The following is a 17,849-nucleotide window of genomic DNA, read 5'->3' as shown; positions in this document are numbered from 1 at the left end:
AAATCCTTATGAAGAACATCTGAAAACATATGATCGTTTTAATCAAGTGCTTACTGTATATATAGCCTCTTTCTGACTTGGCTCTGTTCAGTTTTCAGCTTTGATAAAAAGAAAACAAAAAAATATTTCGTTATAGAATTGTGAAGTTCTGTAGCTTAGCTTATTCCATTTTTATTTTTTAAAATAGAAAAAAAAACATGAATTTGCATACCGAAACCACTTTTTCCATGCAGTTTCAGGTGTTGCAACGCTTCTGTGCGCACATGAGAGGCTTGTGGGTAATGGAGTCTAACTGAGAAAGTTCAATGCACTTGTTTGACTGTTTAATACTACGTATCCCAGTATGCACTTGTCCACTATTCAAGCAGAGAGAGGCACACAGAAGTGGAAGGTGTACAGTTGGTGACACTCCCCGACGATTAAAAAGTTCGCATAAGGACTGAGTGGGAAAACTACCATGTTCCAGGTAAGTGTTTTAAGTCTATATAGTTTAAAAATATTTTATTTAGGCTGTAAAGGCTAACCTAAGCATTAATATATCTGAAGATATGTAAGTATTTGACTACATCAAGTCTTTCACGTGTTATGATTTAAATAGTTTGTGTGTGCATGTTGGAGTAGGCAAGCCTAGAGCATGACATGTGTGTTCTTGTGGCGTTTTAATAGGCTCAGCATTAAATTATAACATGTATTTATTTAATAGAGAAACTTTTAGTTGAATAGAACGTTTATGTTTTTAATACAGAATGACGTTTGCACGCGTTACAAAACAAACAGGTGTATAGTGACGTGGCGGATGCAGGGCGTGTTAGCGCGTGTTGATTTGAATAGAGTTCTCAGCCCTTCACCACCGAGACAAAGCTTTGTAAAAGAGACTGATATTCAGACAAGACTGACCTGTTTTCATGCATTACCACTGCATAATACGTATTATAATGAGTCATTGCCGGAGACAGGACAGAGAGGATACTGGACAGCATTCAGAGACTTACGACAGAAAAAATGATTCAAAACAACAAGGGGAGTTTCACTGATTGACTCATTGAGACATTGATTGACTCATCGTTTAACCATAAGGTTTGAATTATTTATTTGTAAACGTCTGTTTATTGTTTAAATAAACAATGCTTCACTCAAATTATTCAAAAAACACATAAAAATGGAATGTTAAAGGAGTAGTTCACTTTCATAACAAAAATTTATAACTAATGTACTCACCCTCTGGTCATCCAAGATGTTCATGTCTTTCTTTCTTCAGTCATAAAGAAATTGTTTTTTTTTTTTTTTTTGAGGAAAACATTACAGGATTTCTCTCCATATAATGGACTTCTATGGCGCCCCTGAGTTTAAACTTCCAAAATGCAGTTTAAATGCAGCTTCAAAGGCAGCCAAGGAAGAAGGGTCGTATCTAGCGAAATGATCGGTTATTTTCTAAAAACATTTACAATTTATATACTTTTTCATCTCTACACAGAGTACACACAGAGCTAGACAAGACGAGCATTTGAGGTTAAAATGTATATAAATTGTAATTTTCTTTTAGAAAATAACCGATCGTTTTGCTAGATAAGACCCTTCTTTCCTCGGCTGTGATCGTTTAGAGCCTTTTGATGCTGCATTTTGGAAGTTCAAACTTGGGGGCACCATAGAAGTCCATTACATGGAGAGAAATCCTGAAATGTTTTCCTCAAAAAAAATGTCCTTACGACTGAAGAAGGAAACATTATCTGTCAATTTTTGTTATGAAAGTGAACTACTCCTTTAAGTTGAGGAAAATGACTGTCAATATATATGATTTATATACGTTTCAGTTACAAAACCAAGGAAATAGTTTTTGACTTCCATAAAGAATAACAGTATTCTCTACATCTTTACAAAAGCATACATAATACAATAATCTCCAATAGAGGGTTTGCACTTATCTCACGATTTAGTTACTGGATGCTCTGTCATATTGGTGATATACACTGATGTAAACAACAGCATAGATTGCATGGATAATCATAATATACTACTGAATACATTGTTCGGCTAATTTATGCTGTCTAAACCATGGTAAAAAAAAAAAAACGTGGAAGCTGCTAAATCATATAGAGAAAGATTTAGTTAGCAGGAAGTGGCGCAATATTTTGACAAACTTAAGTAAATAGGTAGTGTAGCGGCGTATTCTCAAATAACAATATAAAAGCCGCAGCAGGCTAAGACACGAAGAGATTATACTAAAGACGCGTCACACTGAAGCATTACATCTGATGTTATTTTTATTACTCCGTTTCACCAGCAGAAGAACAAACACCAATCACTTACTTTGGTAGATGCATTCAGTCAAGGGAAGACGCATCAAACAGCGCATAGAAACACATAATGATGGTAGTAACGCCATTGACAGTAGTGACGGTCAAAAGAAAGTTTTTCCCCATGCTCACCCTGCAGCCATGCTCCAAACAACCCGCCATGTCCCACAGGTGAACACACACGCTAATATACACACCAAACCCCCTTACGGTGCCATAGTTACAAATGACGTCACACCGCACATGCACATACACAACAGTATAGAAGGAAAGAAGAAATGTATGGCTCCTACGATGTATGGCTCCTACAGGTAGGAAAGATACATACAGGCAATATTAATTAAGATATTAGCCTAATAGTTCACCTACCTTACAGGAAATTATAAGCAGAAACATGTTGTAAAGATTCTTGCCCTGAAAATCCCGGTTCAGTTTGGCCAACCAGAAACATCTTTTGTTCCTCAGATGGTTTTTTGCACTTTACTCCTTGATTTGTTATAACTTTTGGCAGTCTATAGTACTCCAAATGTTTTTTTCTGGTCCGACTGATTAGTACAGCCCAAAACATGACAATGATTGACCATTTTCGGCAGCAATAATTAACAAAATATGTGAGTTTTGTTTCGGTTCAGTGGGACTGTTCACATTTAGTGCCACCGATTGATGACGCATTGTGAAAACACGACCAACTCAAGAACATTATACAGCGAAAATGCTTCAAATCCATCCTGAACCAAAGCTGCTGTGATTTAAAAACTTAAACTTATTTTTAAAAACTAGACTTTTTTTAATGTATATTAACTTGTTTATTCTTTTTAAATAGTTTTGACAATAGAGACAAGACTTTTGTCATTTGATCTTGGACATTCAAAATGGCAGCTGCAAAGGTAAAGTCAAACAGTCGTGCAGGGACTCTACTTCGGAGTAGATCGGAAGGGACGCTGATAGATATTGATGAAAATGTGACCATCAACAACAATAACCTTCATGGTAAGTATGCTAAAATGAGCTCTCTCTGCCAACTATTTTATCCATCTATCCATTTTTCGTAACATGCATTACCAGTCAAAAGTTTTTGAACAGTAAGATTTTTTATGTTTTTAAAAAAAGGCTCACTAAGCCTGCATTTTTTTGATCCAAAGTACAGAAAAATGGAAACATTTTAAAATATGTTTCTATTTAAAATAACTGTTTTTTTATCTGAATATATTTTAAAATGTATTTTTTTTTCTGTGATTTCAAAGCTGAATTTTTAGAATTATTACTCCAGTCACGTGATCCCTCAGAAATCATTGTAACATCCTGATTTGCTGCTCAAAAAACCTATATTATTATGTTGAAAACAATTTCTCTGATGAATAAAAAGTTCAGAAGATCAGCATTTATCTGAAATGGAAATCTTTTGTAACATGATAAATGTTACTGACTCCAAGCTTTTGAATGGTATAGTGTATAAGCTTTTATTTTCAGATAAATACTGATCTTTCTATTTATCAAAGAAATAAAAAAATGTACTCAACTGTTTTAAATATTGATAATAACAGTAATCAGCATATTAGAATGATTTCTGAAGGTCACATTTCATGTGACTGAAGACTGGAGTAATGATGCTGAAAATGTAGCTTTGATCACATGAAAAAAATACATTTTAAGATATATTCAAACAGAAAACTGTTGTTTTTTAAATAGTAAAAATATTTCAAAATGTTACTGTTTTTGTGATACTTTGGATCAAATAAATGCAGGCTTGATGAGCAGAAGAGACTTCTTGAAAATCTTATTGTTCCAAAGCTTTTGACTGGTAGTGTATATGTATTAGAATTGAGTTTTTTGGCTGTCCTGACATTTGACATTTTCTCTTCTCTTAGGGGGCTATGGTTATGAGATTGGAAAAACATCAGAGTGGCCTGTCCTACCGAAAGAAATTGAAAATCCCAAAACAACTACCAACCCCTTCTGGAATCAGCTGGTCAGGTCAAATCCATTCTTAAATGAAATTGTCGATGCCAGCACCTACGACTCTGGAGTGTCCATGCTGAAAGAGGATCCCTTATCTCTGTTTGACAGTATTAATGAGGACTCGCTCAGCACATCCTCAGATGAAACAAACTTTGCCCATCTTTTAGCACCCAGACAAAACAATTTAAACCGATCTGGAAGGTGGAGAAGTGCCTCGGATATACTTGACAGCCTTGAGAAGAAGGAAGACAAGAGGGCGATGAGACTCAAGTCTCAAGAATCCTTTCTGAATCCTGATTTTGAGTGGTTGAAGAATGACAGGGAAGCTTACAAAATGGCTTGGTTGAGTCATAGGCAGCTAACCAGGTCCTGTTTGGACCTGAGCCTAATGAAACAAAGTCCTGGATGGGCCCAGACTCAAGCCACAGACATTCAAATCCTCTGCAAGATCGACCACAACGGAGGCTCTGTGCAGTTGCCAGAATCCAATATTACTGCCCATATTCCCCAGGGACACGTCCCACCAGGTGAAATCCAAGAAATCGGCCTCAAAGTTCTCCTCGATCCTCCCGCTGGAATAAACAACAACTACACCACAACTCTGAGCCCTCTTTTAGAAGTCAACCTCAGTAACCATAATATGTCAGGGGGCATTTCTATAGAGATGAGAATGGCTGCCAAAGTAAAAAGTGACCCCACAAGCCACGTCTTGACCTCATTTGTGGGTCTAGTGTCTCAGAGGAAAGAGGGACCTTATCAGAAGATAAAAGACTGTTACATATACAACGACGTGTTACAGATGAAGCTCTTTGATTTAAAACCACACATGTATGTCATAACTGCTGCCGAGGCCACTGTTTTGGAGCCACCTGCTATGTCAGTATGGGATTACTTGGAACGCAATATCAAGGTGGCCATCTACGGTCCCAAGCACATACACCCATTGCTTAAAGTGGTGCTGGTCCTGTCAAGCCATGATAATATTCCACCAAGGCTCCCTTTCTCTGATATCCAGAGGGGTGACAGGAACCTGCCCCCTGTTGTCTTGGAGCTTTGGGGAAAGAATCAGTTCAACCCACATGGTCTTAAAGATCTCCACATTGCTTCTAGAGTGTTAGATTCAAACTTCGAAGTAAAACCAGTGGATTTGACTAAAGAGGTTAAGAAAGAGCAGCTTGAAGGTGGAAAAGTGCTCCATCTACCATTAGATCTGGTCAAGGTGAGTGGAGGTGAAATGAGTCCCTTCAAACTCAACATTGAGGTGAAGGATCCAAACAATCTCACTTTAGGAGATTTCTGTGTTGCCTCCCCTGAAGCTGCTCCTCTCCGATCAGAAAAACACAACCACAGGCGAGCAGATCGACAGAGGGAAGTGTTTCGTTCCACGGCCATTCCTGAGGAATCGATCCCAGAGATCCTTACTCAGAAGTTTCAGGACAGATCTGTGGATTTGCATTGGTACGGGGTAGCAATGAAATCGATTCTCAGACAACCGAGAGTGGAATATCTTCTAGAATACTTCAAAGGTGATACAATTGCTTTGCTTTCTAAGGAAACGGTCAGATCTGTCGGTCAGATGAAGGTTAAGGAGTGGTACATTGGTTTTCTTCGAGGAAGAGTTGGCTTGGTGCACTGTAAGAACTTAAAGATCATAACCAAGGATCAAGTCATCGACCTCACTGGAATTAATCTCACCACATCAGTCCTCTTGGACAATATGACAATTCCTTTTAAAAAACTCACCTACATGTACTCTGCTATTCAAACCCTGGTCACAGAGCACGTCAAGTGCTGGAGAACCTTCGCTGAGGCTCTTGGTTACTCGGAAGTCTCAATTGATGCCATCTCCAGGAGACATGCTGAAACGGAGGCAGAGAAGGTGGCTTGTGTTTTAGAAAAGCTCAAGGAAGACTGTCACGCAGAGAAGATCAAGAAAAAGTTCCAGCATGAGCTTATCATGGTATGCATGGATGTACATTAATGTCTACAATAACATTTTGAGGGAAACAAGTTTTATTAATGATTTGTATTCCTCTCAGGGGCTGTTAAAGATGGATGTTCAAGGTGTAGTAGCCCATCTCATCCAGGATATAGTGATTCTATCTACAGCAGTCGAGCTGGGAGTGCGATGGAGGGAACTTGCTGAGAAACTCTGGAAGCTCTCCAATGCCCAGATTGCTGCTTATGAGGCACCACACAAAGGGAAAAATGGAGAAGTTAGTACCCTGGTAAGCTAAAATCAAAAATGTAAAAGTAACATTTTTTCAATCATAACTCTTAAATGCATGGATGTTTTGCCAATTATTATTATTACATATTCGGGTCTTTGGCGACCTATATATCCAACACGGATGGATCTCTAACTTTTGCAAAAGTTTGTATAAAAGATAGTGCATGTAGTTACCCTTTGAAACCTAGAATTGTTTTATTTGAGCAGATGATTTTACCGTCACTGCCATATGGAAGTCTATTTCCGCCACTGAATAAAAAAAAAGTAATAACTTTTTATCTCGCAATTCTGATTATATAATTATTCTCAAAATTGCATGATATAAACTTGTGATTTATAAATAGTAAAGTCAGAATTGTGAGATTAAGTCAGAATTGTGGGATATAAACTCGCAATTTATATAAACCCGCGATTGCGAGACATTTAATTTGAACTTTATTTCAATTCAGACTTTTTTCTCACAATTCTGACTTTTTTCTCGTAATTCTGACTTCATTGCAATTCGGTCTTTATTTATTGCAATTCGGCCTTTATTTATTGCAATACTGACTTTATTGCAATTCTGACTTTTTTCCCCGCAATTCTGACTTTTTTAGCAATTCAGACTTTATTTCTCGCAATTCTAACTTTTTTCTTTCTCGCAACTCTGCCTTTACTTATAGCAATTCAGACTTTTTTTCTTTTTTTCTTGCAATTCGGCATGTATCGCAATTCAGACTTTCTCCTTGCATTTGCACTTTATTTCTCGCAATTCAGACTTTTCTCACAATTCAGACTTTTCTCACAATTCAGACTTTTCTCACAATTCAGACTTTTTTTTCTCACAATTCAGACTTTTTTTCTTGCAATTCAGACTTTTTTTCTTGCAATTCTGACTTTTTTTCTTGCAATTCTGACTTTTCTTTTTGCACAATTCTTACTTTTTTCAATTTGGACTTTATTTATCACAATTTGGACTTTATTTATCGCAATTCTGACTTTTTTCTCTCAATTTGGACTTTACTTCTTGCAATTCTGACTTTTTGCCCTGCAATTCTGGCTTTTTTCTTGCAATTCGGTCTTTATTTATTGCAATTCGGCCTTTATTTATTGCAATTCTGACTTTATTGCAATTCTGACTTTTTTCCCCGCAATTCTGACTTTTTTAGCAATTCAGACTTTCTCGCAATTCAAACTTTTTTCTTTCTCGCAACTCTGCCTTTACTTATAGCAATTTAGACTTTTTTTCTCTTTCTGAGAAACATTTTTTTCACAATGCTTTTTTTTCTTGCAATTCTGCCTTTTTCTCACAATTCAGACTTTTCTCTCAGACTTTACTTCTCGCAATTCAGACTATTTATCGCAATTCTGACTTGTTTTTCCCTATAAATTCGAGTTTGTAACTCACAATTCAGACTTTTTTCCCCTCAGAATCGCATGATATAAACTTGCTATTTCGAGTTACAAAGTCATAATATTGAGAAATAACGTCAGAATTGCAAGATATAAACTTGCAACTCTGGCTTGTTTTTCCTTATAAATATATATTTATATATATAATATCCAATTCTGAGAGAGATTTTTTTTCACAGAATTGAGACTTTTTGATTTAATAGCTTGCAGTTGCAAGTTATAAAGTCAGAATTGTGTGAACATTAGTTACAATACTAAGGGGAAAAAAGTTTATATCTCACAATTCCGACTTTATTACTCCGAATTGTGAAATGTAAAATCCCAACTGCGAAAAAGTCAGAACAGTGAGATAAAAAGTCACAATTATCTCTAAATTAAATCTAAATTTTTATTCAGTGGTGGAAACAGGCTTCTATACATCGACCATTCGAGCCAGTTCAATTTTTGCTAATGATATTCTTTTGTGCAATCCTACGCTGTAAAAAGTTTTCACCAGATTCAACTTAAAAACCTAAGTTCAGCAGCTGCCTTAAGTTTTTAAGTTAAATCAGCTTAAAACTACAAGTCATTTTAACTTATTACAATCAAAATGAGTTGATATAACTTGTGAGTTTAAATGACTTGAGTCGATTTAACTTACAATCTTAAGGCAGCTGCTAAACTTAAGTTTTTAAGTTGAAACTGGTAAACTTTTTACAGTGCAGTCATGCCATTTGACATGTCAGCATTTAAATGTACTTCATTAAATTTCATTTTTTATTTGACTTCATTCAATAGTCAATGTGGAAGCCTGCATATGACTTCCTGTATGCCTGGAGTAAGCGGTATGGGGACGGCTACAGGGATATGATCCAGGACCTTCACCTGGCCTTGGATAAGATGAAGAGCCCAGTGACCAAACAGTGGAGACAGATTACTGGAGCTCTCATCACCGTAAACTGCATGGAGGTCCTAAGGGCATCTGCCTTCCTCAGAGATTAGGAGACGACTCTTGGAGCGCCTGCACTTCATATTGAGGTGATCCTGCCGAGTTCGTACTGATAGCTGTGCCATATTTTTGATGCATTTGAAGTACTGAATATTTGTTACTGTATACCTGTCCGTATATTATATGTGTTGTTTTCATGTGGAATTCACTGTGACAATGAAATTGTGAAATCTTATCTGATTCTTAAAAGTTGTTACTAAGTCCCTTATGCAATGGGTTGCTGGTGGAAAGGGAAATGGAGATTTGTTTGTTAATTGTGAAACTTTTTCATTCTAGATGAACTGCCTCAAGGTTACCTCTTTTCTTTGTTTTCGTTAAGCAGTGCTAAACTGTAAGTATCTGTATCAGTACGTTTTAATATTTGAAGCCGTATGTGGAATATCTGGTGTAAGTGTTACATGCATTTTGGCCCTCTTGGAATGTGACTCATTATTCGTCCGTGTCAGTGTATATTGATAATTTCACGATGTACTGTTATACTAGGTTAAACGTCATATCTTTGTTATATTCAAGTATAATGTAAAATACTGGAAGATTGTATTAATCTATTTTTATATATTGTGTATTTCTAGTTGTCATTTTAAATGTACTAATACAGTGTTTAAGAGTAAGGGTCCTTGTATAATTGCAAACCTTTCCTGTGTTAGAAAAGTCTTTAAAAATCTGTTGTATTTTTTAATGCTAATACACTTTGAGACTTGTTATAATACTTAATGTAACCATTTATTTCATGAAGGAGCTCTATAATAAAGGGCAACGTTAATAAAAATGTATTTTAATCTTGAAATTACTTCAGTAAATGTGGTTTGAAAGATTTTGCATGATATAAACTTGCAACTGCGAGTTATTAACTCACAATTCTGACTTGTTTTTCCTCACAAATATAAGTTTGTATCTCGCAATTTAGATTTTTTTCTCAGAATTATGACTTTTAAGCTCAGACTTAATGGCTTGCAATTGCATGTTATAAGGTGAGAATTGTAACAATTCTAACATTATTACTTAAAATCTGAACTAACTTTCTTGCAGTTGTGAGTTTATATCACCAAATTACAACTTTATAACTTGTAACTGCATTTATATCACACAATTCTGAGAAAAAAAGTCTGAATTGAGAGATGTAGAATCACAGTTGTGAGGAAAAAGTCAGAATTGTGAGAAAAAAAAGTTGTAATTCTTTTTTTATTTTTAACTTAGTCATGGAAACAGGATTCCATACATTCGTCATCAAATGACAGTGACATATTTCATTGCATACAGTATTTTCTCTGCAATAAATCTATTCAAGCCAGTTAAATTTTTGCAGATTAAATTCTTTTGCACACTTGCAGTAAATGTTGTTTGAAAGACCTTGAAATAATTTTTTCTCAAATTCAGTTTTATTTTTTTTTTTTTATTTTTTTAGGCTCTGTTTTAAATGATAAAATTAAAAAAATAATAACAAAAAAACATGTCTAATTGATTGAAATCATGACTTATTTTAACAACAATTAAGTTTAAAAAATTGAATTCATTTCTAATTTTGTTTTCCATTAATTTTCTGGATTTCATTTTAATGGTTTCATCAAATACATCTATAATTAATTGATTTTTATAAACAAAAAAATAATAATTTTAGTAGTAGTAGTAGTAGTAGTATCATTATATTAAGTAATATATTTCTGTCATAATTTCTTCAAGATAAACCGAACTTTTATTTTGATGGGTTGCTGTGAAGACCTTTAAGTTTCTGTTTGTATATGATATGACTAAAGTTTTTCTTAAAAGTAACATTAAAATGCTCATAAAATAACTCTTGAAGCAGTTCTAGAGATTATGTTTACAGGTGCATCTCAATAAATAAGAATGTCATAGAAAAGTTATTTTTTTCAGTAATTCAACTCAAATTGTGAAACTTGAGAAAGCATGAAGTGCTCTAAAATTTCTTGGTAAACGGATGCAGTGACTTTGGTTTTGAAAAAACACAGTGGACCGACACCAGCAGATGACATTGCATCCCAAATCATCACAGACTGCGCAACTTGCGCTATGAGTTTCTCCACCCTTCCTCCAGACTCTAGGACCTTGGTTACCAAATAAAATACAAAACTTGCTCTCATCTGAAAACAGGACTTTGGAACACTGGGCAACAACATTTCTTATTCTTCTCCTTAACCCAGGTAAGACGCCTCTGACGTTGTCTGTGGTTCAGGAGTGGCTTAACAAGAGGAATACGACAACTGTAGCCAAATTCCTTGACACGTCTGTGTGTGGTGGCTCTTGATGCCTTGACCCCAGCCTCAGTCCATTCTTTGTGAAGTTCGCCCACATTCTTGAATCAATTTGGCTTGACAAGCCTCTCAAGGCTGCGGTTCTCTCGGTTGGTTGTACATCTTTTTCTTCCACACTTTTTCCTTCCACTCAACTTTCTGTTAACATGCTTGGATACAGCACTTTGTGAACAGCCAGCTTATTTGGCAATGAATGCTTGTGGCTTACCCTCCTTGTGAAGGGTGTCAATGATTGTCTTCTAAATACTGGCAGATCAGCAGTCTTCCCCATGATTGTGTAGCCTAGTGAACCAAACTGACCGAGCATTTTGAAGGCTCAGGAAACATTTGCAGGTCTTTAGAGTTGATTAGCTCATTGGCGTGTCACCATATTCTAATTTGTTGAGATTGGCTAATTTGGTGAATTGGTGGGTTTTGTTAAATTTGAGCCAAATCATCACAATTAAAAGAACCAAAGACTACTTCAGTCTGTGTGCATTTAATTTTTTTAATACACAAGTTTCACAATTTGAGTTGAATTACTGAAATAAATGAACTTTTCCACAACATTCTAATTTATTGAGATGCACCTGTATGTGTTCATTTACTTGTATTCCAAAATTTGGCAAATTCCGTGACATTCTGAAGCCTAATACAGTAAATTCTATTTTTCTTACTGGGTTCTGCGATTCCATCTGTGTTTTCTGTATTGTGGGAATCATAGGGTCCAATATCTGCATTGCATTGCTGAGTAATGCAGTGATGTGCAACTCAGCCTCAAATCTGTCACTTTGTTTCAATGATTTCAAAATGATGCCATTATGTGGACACGAGTGGATTCTCTAGTGACCTCAATGTCACAGCCTCATTTACAATATAGGGTACTTATAAAGCTCATTAGCCTTCAGCCATGCTAGAATCTGAAGAATCTATCTGAAGTAGGCTACTTCAAAAAACTATGTTCTATTGCTTAGAGATCTTAAGCACTCTCAGTCACACACAAGCATAGTCTCTTCAAATGCCCAACCTTCTCAAACATGCTAGCACATCAAAATGCCCTTCACCCTTAACTTTGGTATCTGTAGCTTATTTGACTTGCATGTTTACCTAGGACTTATCCTGCAGAGAGTTTCATTGTTCAGTGTCACCCTCTGAAAGTTTGACTAAGCTGTTTTTGGCCTTTTACCAAGTTGTGATTATGTAGTACTAATAACTGTAAAAGCCCAGGAAAAGGTTAAGTATTCTACAGGAATGAACCCCAATCTTTAAGAAATTTGGATGAACTATCCCTCTACATACTCTTTCATTATTATTGGACGATTACAAATCATCTCACATCTCTATGATATTAATGTGATTCATGTTCAAATCTCTGGACTTAATTGAATGGTCTTCTGTCCCACAGCCCATGGGCAGTTAGTGTGTTATTTTAGGTAACACTGACCCAATCCCAATCTCAGCATGTGATGAGGAGAGACTAGAGCTATCTGATTGGTTATCTAGAGTGAAGTTTGCAAACTGAAGACCAAATTAGGTTTAAGTAGCACTGACCCAAATAAAAGAGAGGTTTCTTGAGAATAGTTCACCCAAAAATGACAATTCTGTCATTGTGTACTCTTCCTCATGCCGTTCCAATCCTGTATGACTTTGTCTCTTCTGTGGAACACAAAAGATGTTTTAAAGGAGTAGTTCACTTTTTAGAACAGAAATATTCAGATAATGTACTCACCCCCTTGTCATCCAAGATGTTCATATCTTTCTTCAGTCGTAAGGAAATTATACTTTTTGAGGAAAACATTTCCATATAATGGACTTCTATGGTGCCCCCGAGTTTGAACTTCCAAAATGCAGCTTCAAATGGCTCTAAATGATCATAGCCGAGGAAAGAAGGGTCTTATCTAGCAAAACAATTGGTTATTTTCTAAAAGAAAATTAAAAATTTATAGATTTTTTTAACCTCAAATGCTCATCTTGTCTAGCTCTGTGTGTACTCTTTGTAGAGATTAAAAAGTATATAAATTGTAAATGTTTTTAGAAAATAACTGATAATTTCGCTAGATACGACCCTTCTTCTTCGGCTGGGATCACCACAGAAGTCCATTATATGGAGAAAAATCCTGGAATGTTTTCCTCAAAAAACATAATTTCTTTACGACTGAAGAAAGACAGACATGAACATCTTGGATGACAAGGGGGTGAGTACATTATCTGTACATTTTTGTTCTGAAAGTGAACTACTCCTTTAAAGAATGTGGGTATCCAAATAGTGTTGAGAACCATTGTCCATAGTATGGATAAAAATACTATGGAAGTCAAGGGGACCCAAAACTATTTGGCCACCAACATACTCCAAAATATAAATAAAGAAATGCATACTGGTTTGGAATGACATGAGGACGAGTAAATGATGACAGAATTATTTATTTTTGCATGGATTGTCCATTTAATGTTTCACCATCAGTTTCTCAGTGTTATTGTTGTTTTTCTTTCATATTTACACTACCAGTCAAAAGTTTTTGAACAGTAAGCTTTTTTAATGTAAAGTCTCTTCTGCTCACCAAGCCTGCATTTATTTGATCCAAAGTACAGCAAAAACTGTACATTAATATTTTTACTATTCAAAATAAATGTTTTCTATTTGAATATATTTTAAAATGTAATTTATTTCAACATTTTCAGCATCATTACTCCAGTCTTCAGTGTCACGTGATCTTTCAGAAATCATTCTAATATGCTGATTTGCTGTTCAAAAAACATTTATTATTATTATTATTAACAGTTGAGTAATTTTTTTCAGGATTCTTTGATGAATAGAAAGATCAAAATATAAGCATTTATCTGAAATAAAAAGCTTTTGTAACATTATACACTATTCCATTCAAAAGCTCAGAGTCAGTTTTTTTCTTTTCTTTTTTTTGGAGGGGGGAGGGGGTATAGAAATTAATACTTTTATTTAGCAAGGATGCTTTAAATTGATCAAAAGTGATGATAAAGACATTTATAGTGTTACAAAAATTTCTATTTTTAGATAAATGCTGTTCTTCTGAACTTTCTATTCATCAAAGAAACCTGAAAAAAAAATCCTCAGCTGTTTTAGCATCATGAGGAGTAATGATGCTAAAAATATAGCTTTGAAAACACAGGAATAAACTACATTTCAAAATAAATTCAGATAGAACTGTTATTTTAAATATAAAAATGTACTTTGGATCAAATAAATGTAGGCTTGGAGAGCAGAAAAGCAGAAAACATTAAAAATCTTACTGTTCAAAAACTTTTGACATTATGAATACTCAATAATAAACAAACATGCTTAATATGCATGATGCTCTTGTTTATCACACCTTTTAATTCATCACACCTAGTTTTATGACTTCTCTTTAGTCCAAGAAATGATTCAGTCTGTTTTGGATCATTTTGTCTAGATATATAACAGGCTTATTTAATTTCTGTCAGTTTTGACTGTTTGCTTGGAATGTTATTTGCACTATGGCAACTGTATAGACCTGTTATTACGTCATTTTTTAAGTTTAGAAACGTTTTAAAATCTTAATGTGATACAGAAGCTTGCCCAGACACAACTTGATGCTTAAATCAGAATGCATTCCAAGATACACAATCAATGGGTGTTGCTATTTTCTCATGCGCTGCACCTATTTCTAAATTACTGATAATAATACACTATATTTGGACACCATTATTCTGTCAAAAACCTCAGTGACATTATGACTTTTTTTCTTTTTATCCTTTAAGGTTTCATTGTACACATTAACTTTAGCAGATCTACTAAAAGAGCGGGGGCTTGGTTAAAGCTTGATAAAGCTGGGGATAAAAGAATGTTTTTCAGAGTGAAAGAAATTAAATATAGCCAATAACATTAGAAAGTTCCTTGAAAGTGCATCATTAACTGCTCTTTTATTATTTGGAGAGAAGCCTTAGCCATTGTTTTCATACTGGTGTTACATCATAGTGTCTGGTATGTGAAGAAATGGAACTTTTACCTCACAAAGCAGCTGAGAAATTCTCAAGGACTGGTTTGTTCCATTCTGCAAGCCGCTCAACTTTGACATCCATTAAGCAATAGAGCAAAGCCAATTCAGCTTTAAGAATTAGGGTCATTACCTACAATGAAATGGAGTGAAATAAAAGTCTTTTATGGAGTTTTGGCTAATTCGTTATTTAGATGAATTGCTTAGATGAATATGATTTTGAAAGCACAGATGAGTTCAGTGTGTGATTGCATTTACGATTAGGTATTATGTTTTATGTATTAAGTTATTATTAGGTGATTATGCCAAGTTCTGTCATGAAACTCTAGATGGCGCAGGCTGATGGGTCGTTAATGCAAACTGATGATATTCATAGCGTTAAACTTGGAACAAGCTGATTGGTTACATTTAAATGGCTGGTTAGCATTTCGCAGCATGCGAGAGTTACTCTGAAACCCTCCACCTCCCCAGCTCCACCTGTATAGATCTGGGCCTGTATTCATAAAGATTCTAAGAATCCTCTCAGAAAGCTTTTATTTTAGCTTAAAAACTCCTACGTAGGAGTTTTAGCTTAAGAGTGATTCAGGATCAATCTAAGAGCAACTCTGAGCAAAGAAAAGACAAAAACTTTTATCTTAGTGTGGAGGCGGGGTTGACCCCGTTGCTAGCGATGACACAGCATTTTAAAGACTGTGATTGGTTGGTTGTCCAAGAAGGAAATAAAAGAGTACTTTTAAGTGTAGGGTCTAGTTTAAGCCTTCACTTTGAAATTATAGGCATAATTTTTCCTGTTTTACCGCAACACACATATTATGTAAGTTTATATATTTTATATGTTTATATATATTTTTGTTTACCACGCTGTTAATGTTGTATTTAATGTATTTGATAGGTAATGAACAGCAGCACATTAAGGTTGTGAAAGTGCTGTAATTGTTTGTGTGATCTCTTTGCTTATAGAAGGTTGTGAACATACCCAAATTATTACTGCTGCATAGTTGCATTGTTTCCAGTTGCCAAATAAGTTCATGTAATAAATGTAGTGATTTCTTCCATTTCTGCACTATGGCATTTCTGCACTATGTCAGAGATGTTAGCATGTCTCTAATAAAATCAGTCACAAACATTATCTCTGCACAATCTCATGTGTAGCATCAGTGAAATCACTGTCATGCATTGTGTGCAAATATTGCATTGCCCTCCTCATGTTTTGTCAGTGTTATCCACTGCTAAAGAAACTCTTAAGCCTCTTAAAAGTCCTCTTCCCTACTCCTAACAATTTGGACCTTAAGACCTCTTTTAAGGGTTAAGATTCTTTCTGAATTACTTTTTTCTTTACTAGGATCTTTTCTTTAATTTTAAGGGAAAACGCCCACTTTTCTAAGAATTCTCTTAGAATTTTGTCACTAGGAGCAACTCTTTGCACTAAGATTCTTTATGAATACGGGCCCAGGGCCCGTATCCCTAAAGAATTTTTGTGCAAAAAGTGGCTCCTAGCGGCCAAACTCTAAGAAAATTCTCAGAGTCATGACGTTTTCTTAGAATTTCCCCTAAAAGTGACACGAAAATCCCAGTTAATATAAAAGCTATTCCTCAAGATTCCTAGCGATTCCTAAGGCGAGATCTGCTAAGAGCAGGGAAGAGGACTTTTAGTGGCTTAGGAGTTCCCCTAAGCAGCTGCACAAAATGGCCAACAGAGGAGGCAGGAGAGATGTCCTGCAAACACTGGATGACAGGGAATTATTGAGACGCTACAGATTGGATCGTGCAGGAATCATGCTTGTGGTGGATCTCCTTAGAGATGCAATTACTTCACCAACTCGACGCCACAACGCTATTACACCGGAGAAGAAAGTAATCACAACCCTGAGATATTTGTTAACAAGCCTTCATAAATAGACCAGCCAGCAATCACAGACATTGATAAAAGCTGAGCCGTGTTACCCTCGTTAAGACCACACTGAGTTGTAACGTTGCAATTTCTACTTCATTAAGGACAGCCCCTTGAGATAGGCCATCTTGTTTTCAATGGGGTCCATATGGGAGTGAAAGTACAAAATATGCCGGCTAGGATATTAATATGAGCAAATAAGACACGAATCATGATTTGAACAGGCTGTAATGAGCTTAAGTTTTCACATATTTTAGATTCTAATGTTAGGCTATAACCCCTACAGCTTACTATTCATTTTCCAGATATTTTCTTGAATGTGAAATATTATTTACAATTACAGTCTGCATAAGATTAGAGTGTATGATTATGTTTATTGATTTGAGGGTACGTCCTTTGCTCATTATCACCAAAAGTTCATTTTCATCAAACTTGTAGGATCAACCAATCACGGAGTTTGAAATGATGACTCATCCCTAGCAACAGGGTCAACCACACCTCCTCACTAAGATAGGATTTTCCATCCATTCCTTGCTCAGAGTTCACTGAAAATGTTCTGGAATCACTTTTAAGCTAAAACTCCTGGCAAGGAATTTTTAGGTTAAGTTAGGAGCTCTCTGAGAGAATTTTCAGAATCTTTAGGGATACGGGCCCTGCTATGGGTTATTATATATGCTACTTGTGCATATACAGTTGAAGTCAAAAGTTTACACACACCTTGCAGAATCTGCAAAATGCTAATTATTTTACAAAAATAAGAGGGATCATACAAAATGCATGTTATTTTTGATTTAGTACTGACCTGAATAAGATATTTCACATAAAATATGTAGCTCACAAGAGAAAATATATTAATA

General features: G+C 35.4%; 1 protein-coding gene across 1 annotated transcript; it reads left to right on the top strand.

Annotated features, from left to right (window-relative positions):
• The first annotated feature begins 373 nt into the window (after nucleotides 1-373).
• macc1 (MET transcriptional regulator MACC1) lies at nucleotides 374-10,141 on the top strand. Its single transcript, XM_073847362.1, has 5 exons — nucleotides 374-466; nucleotides 3,118-3,284; nucleotides 4,163-6,213; nucleotides 6,293-6,481; nucleotides 8,653-10,141. The coding sequence occupies exons 2-5, from the start codon at nucleotides 3,167-3,169 to the stop codon at nucleotides 8,854-8,856; spliced, it is 2,562 nt and encodes an 853-aa protein (XP_073703463.1). The 5' UTR covers nucleotides 374-466; nucleotides 3,118-3,166; the 3' UTR covers nucleotides 8,857-10,141.
• Nucleotides 10,142-17,849: the final 7,708 nt, after the last annotated feature.

The sequence above is a fragment of the Garra rufa genome, chromosome 9, assembly GCF_049309525.1.
Source record: "Garra rufa chromosome 9, GarRuf1.0, whole genome shotgun sequence".
Taxonomy (NCBI): Eukaryota; Metazoa; Chordata; class Actinopteri; order Cypriniformes; family Cyprinidae; genus Garra; species Garra rufa.
This window is presented reverse-complemented; position numbering and strand designations above follow the sequence as displayed.

Excerpts from the sequence above, each read along its gene's own strand:
- macc1 (XM_073847362.1), top strand. The coding sequence starts at position 3,167 with ATGGCAGCTGCAAAGGTAAAGTCAAACAGTCGTGCAGGGACTCTACTT. Across the intron at positions 6,214-6,292 it reads TCCAGCATGAGCTTATCATG|GGGCTGTTAAAGATGGATGT; the intron begins GTATGCATGGAT and ends TATTCCTCTCAG. Across the intron at positions 6,482-8,652 it reads ATGGAGAAGTTAGTACCCTG|TCAATGTGGAAGCCTGCATA; the intron begins GTAAGCTAAAAT and ends TTCATTCAATAG.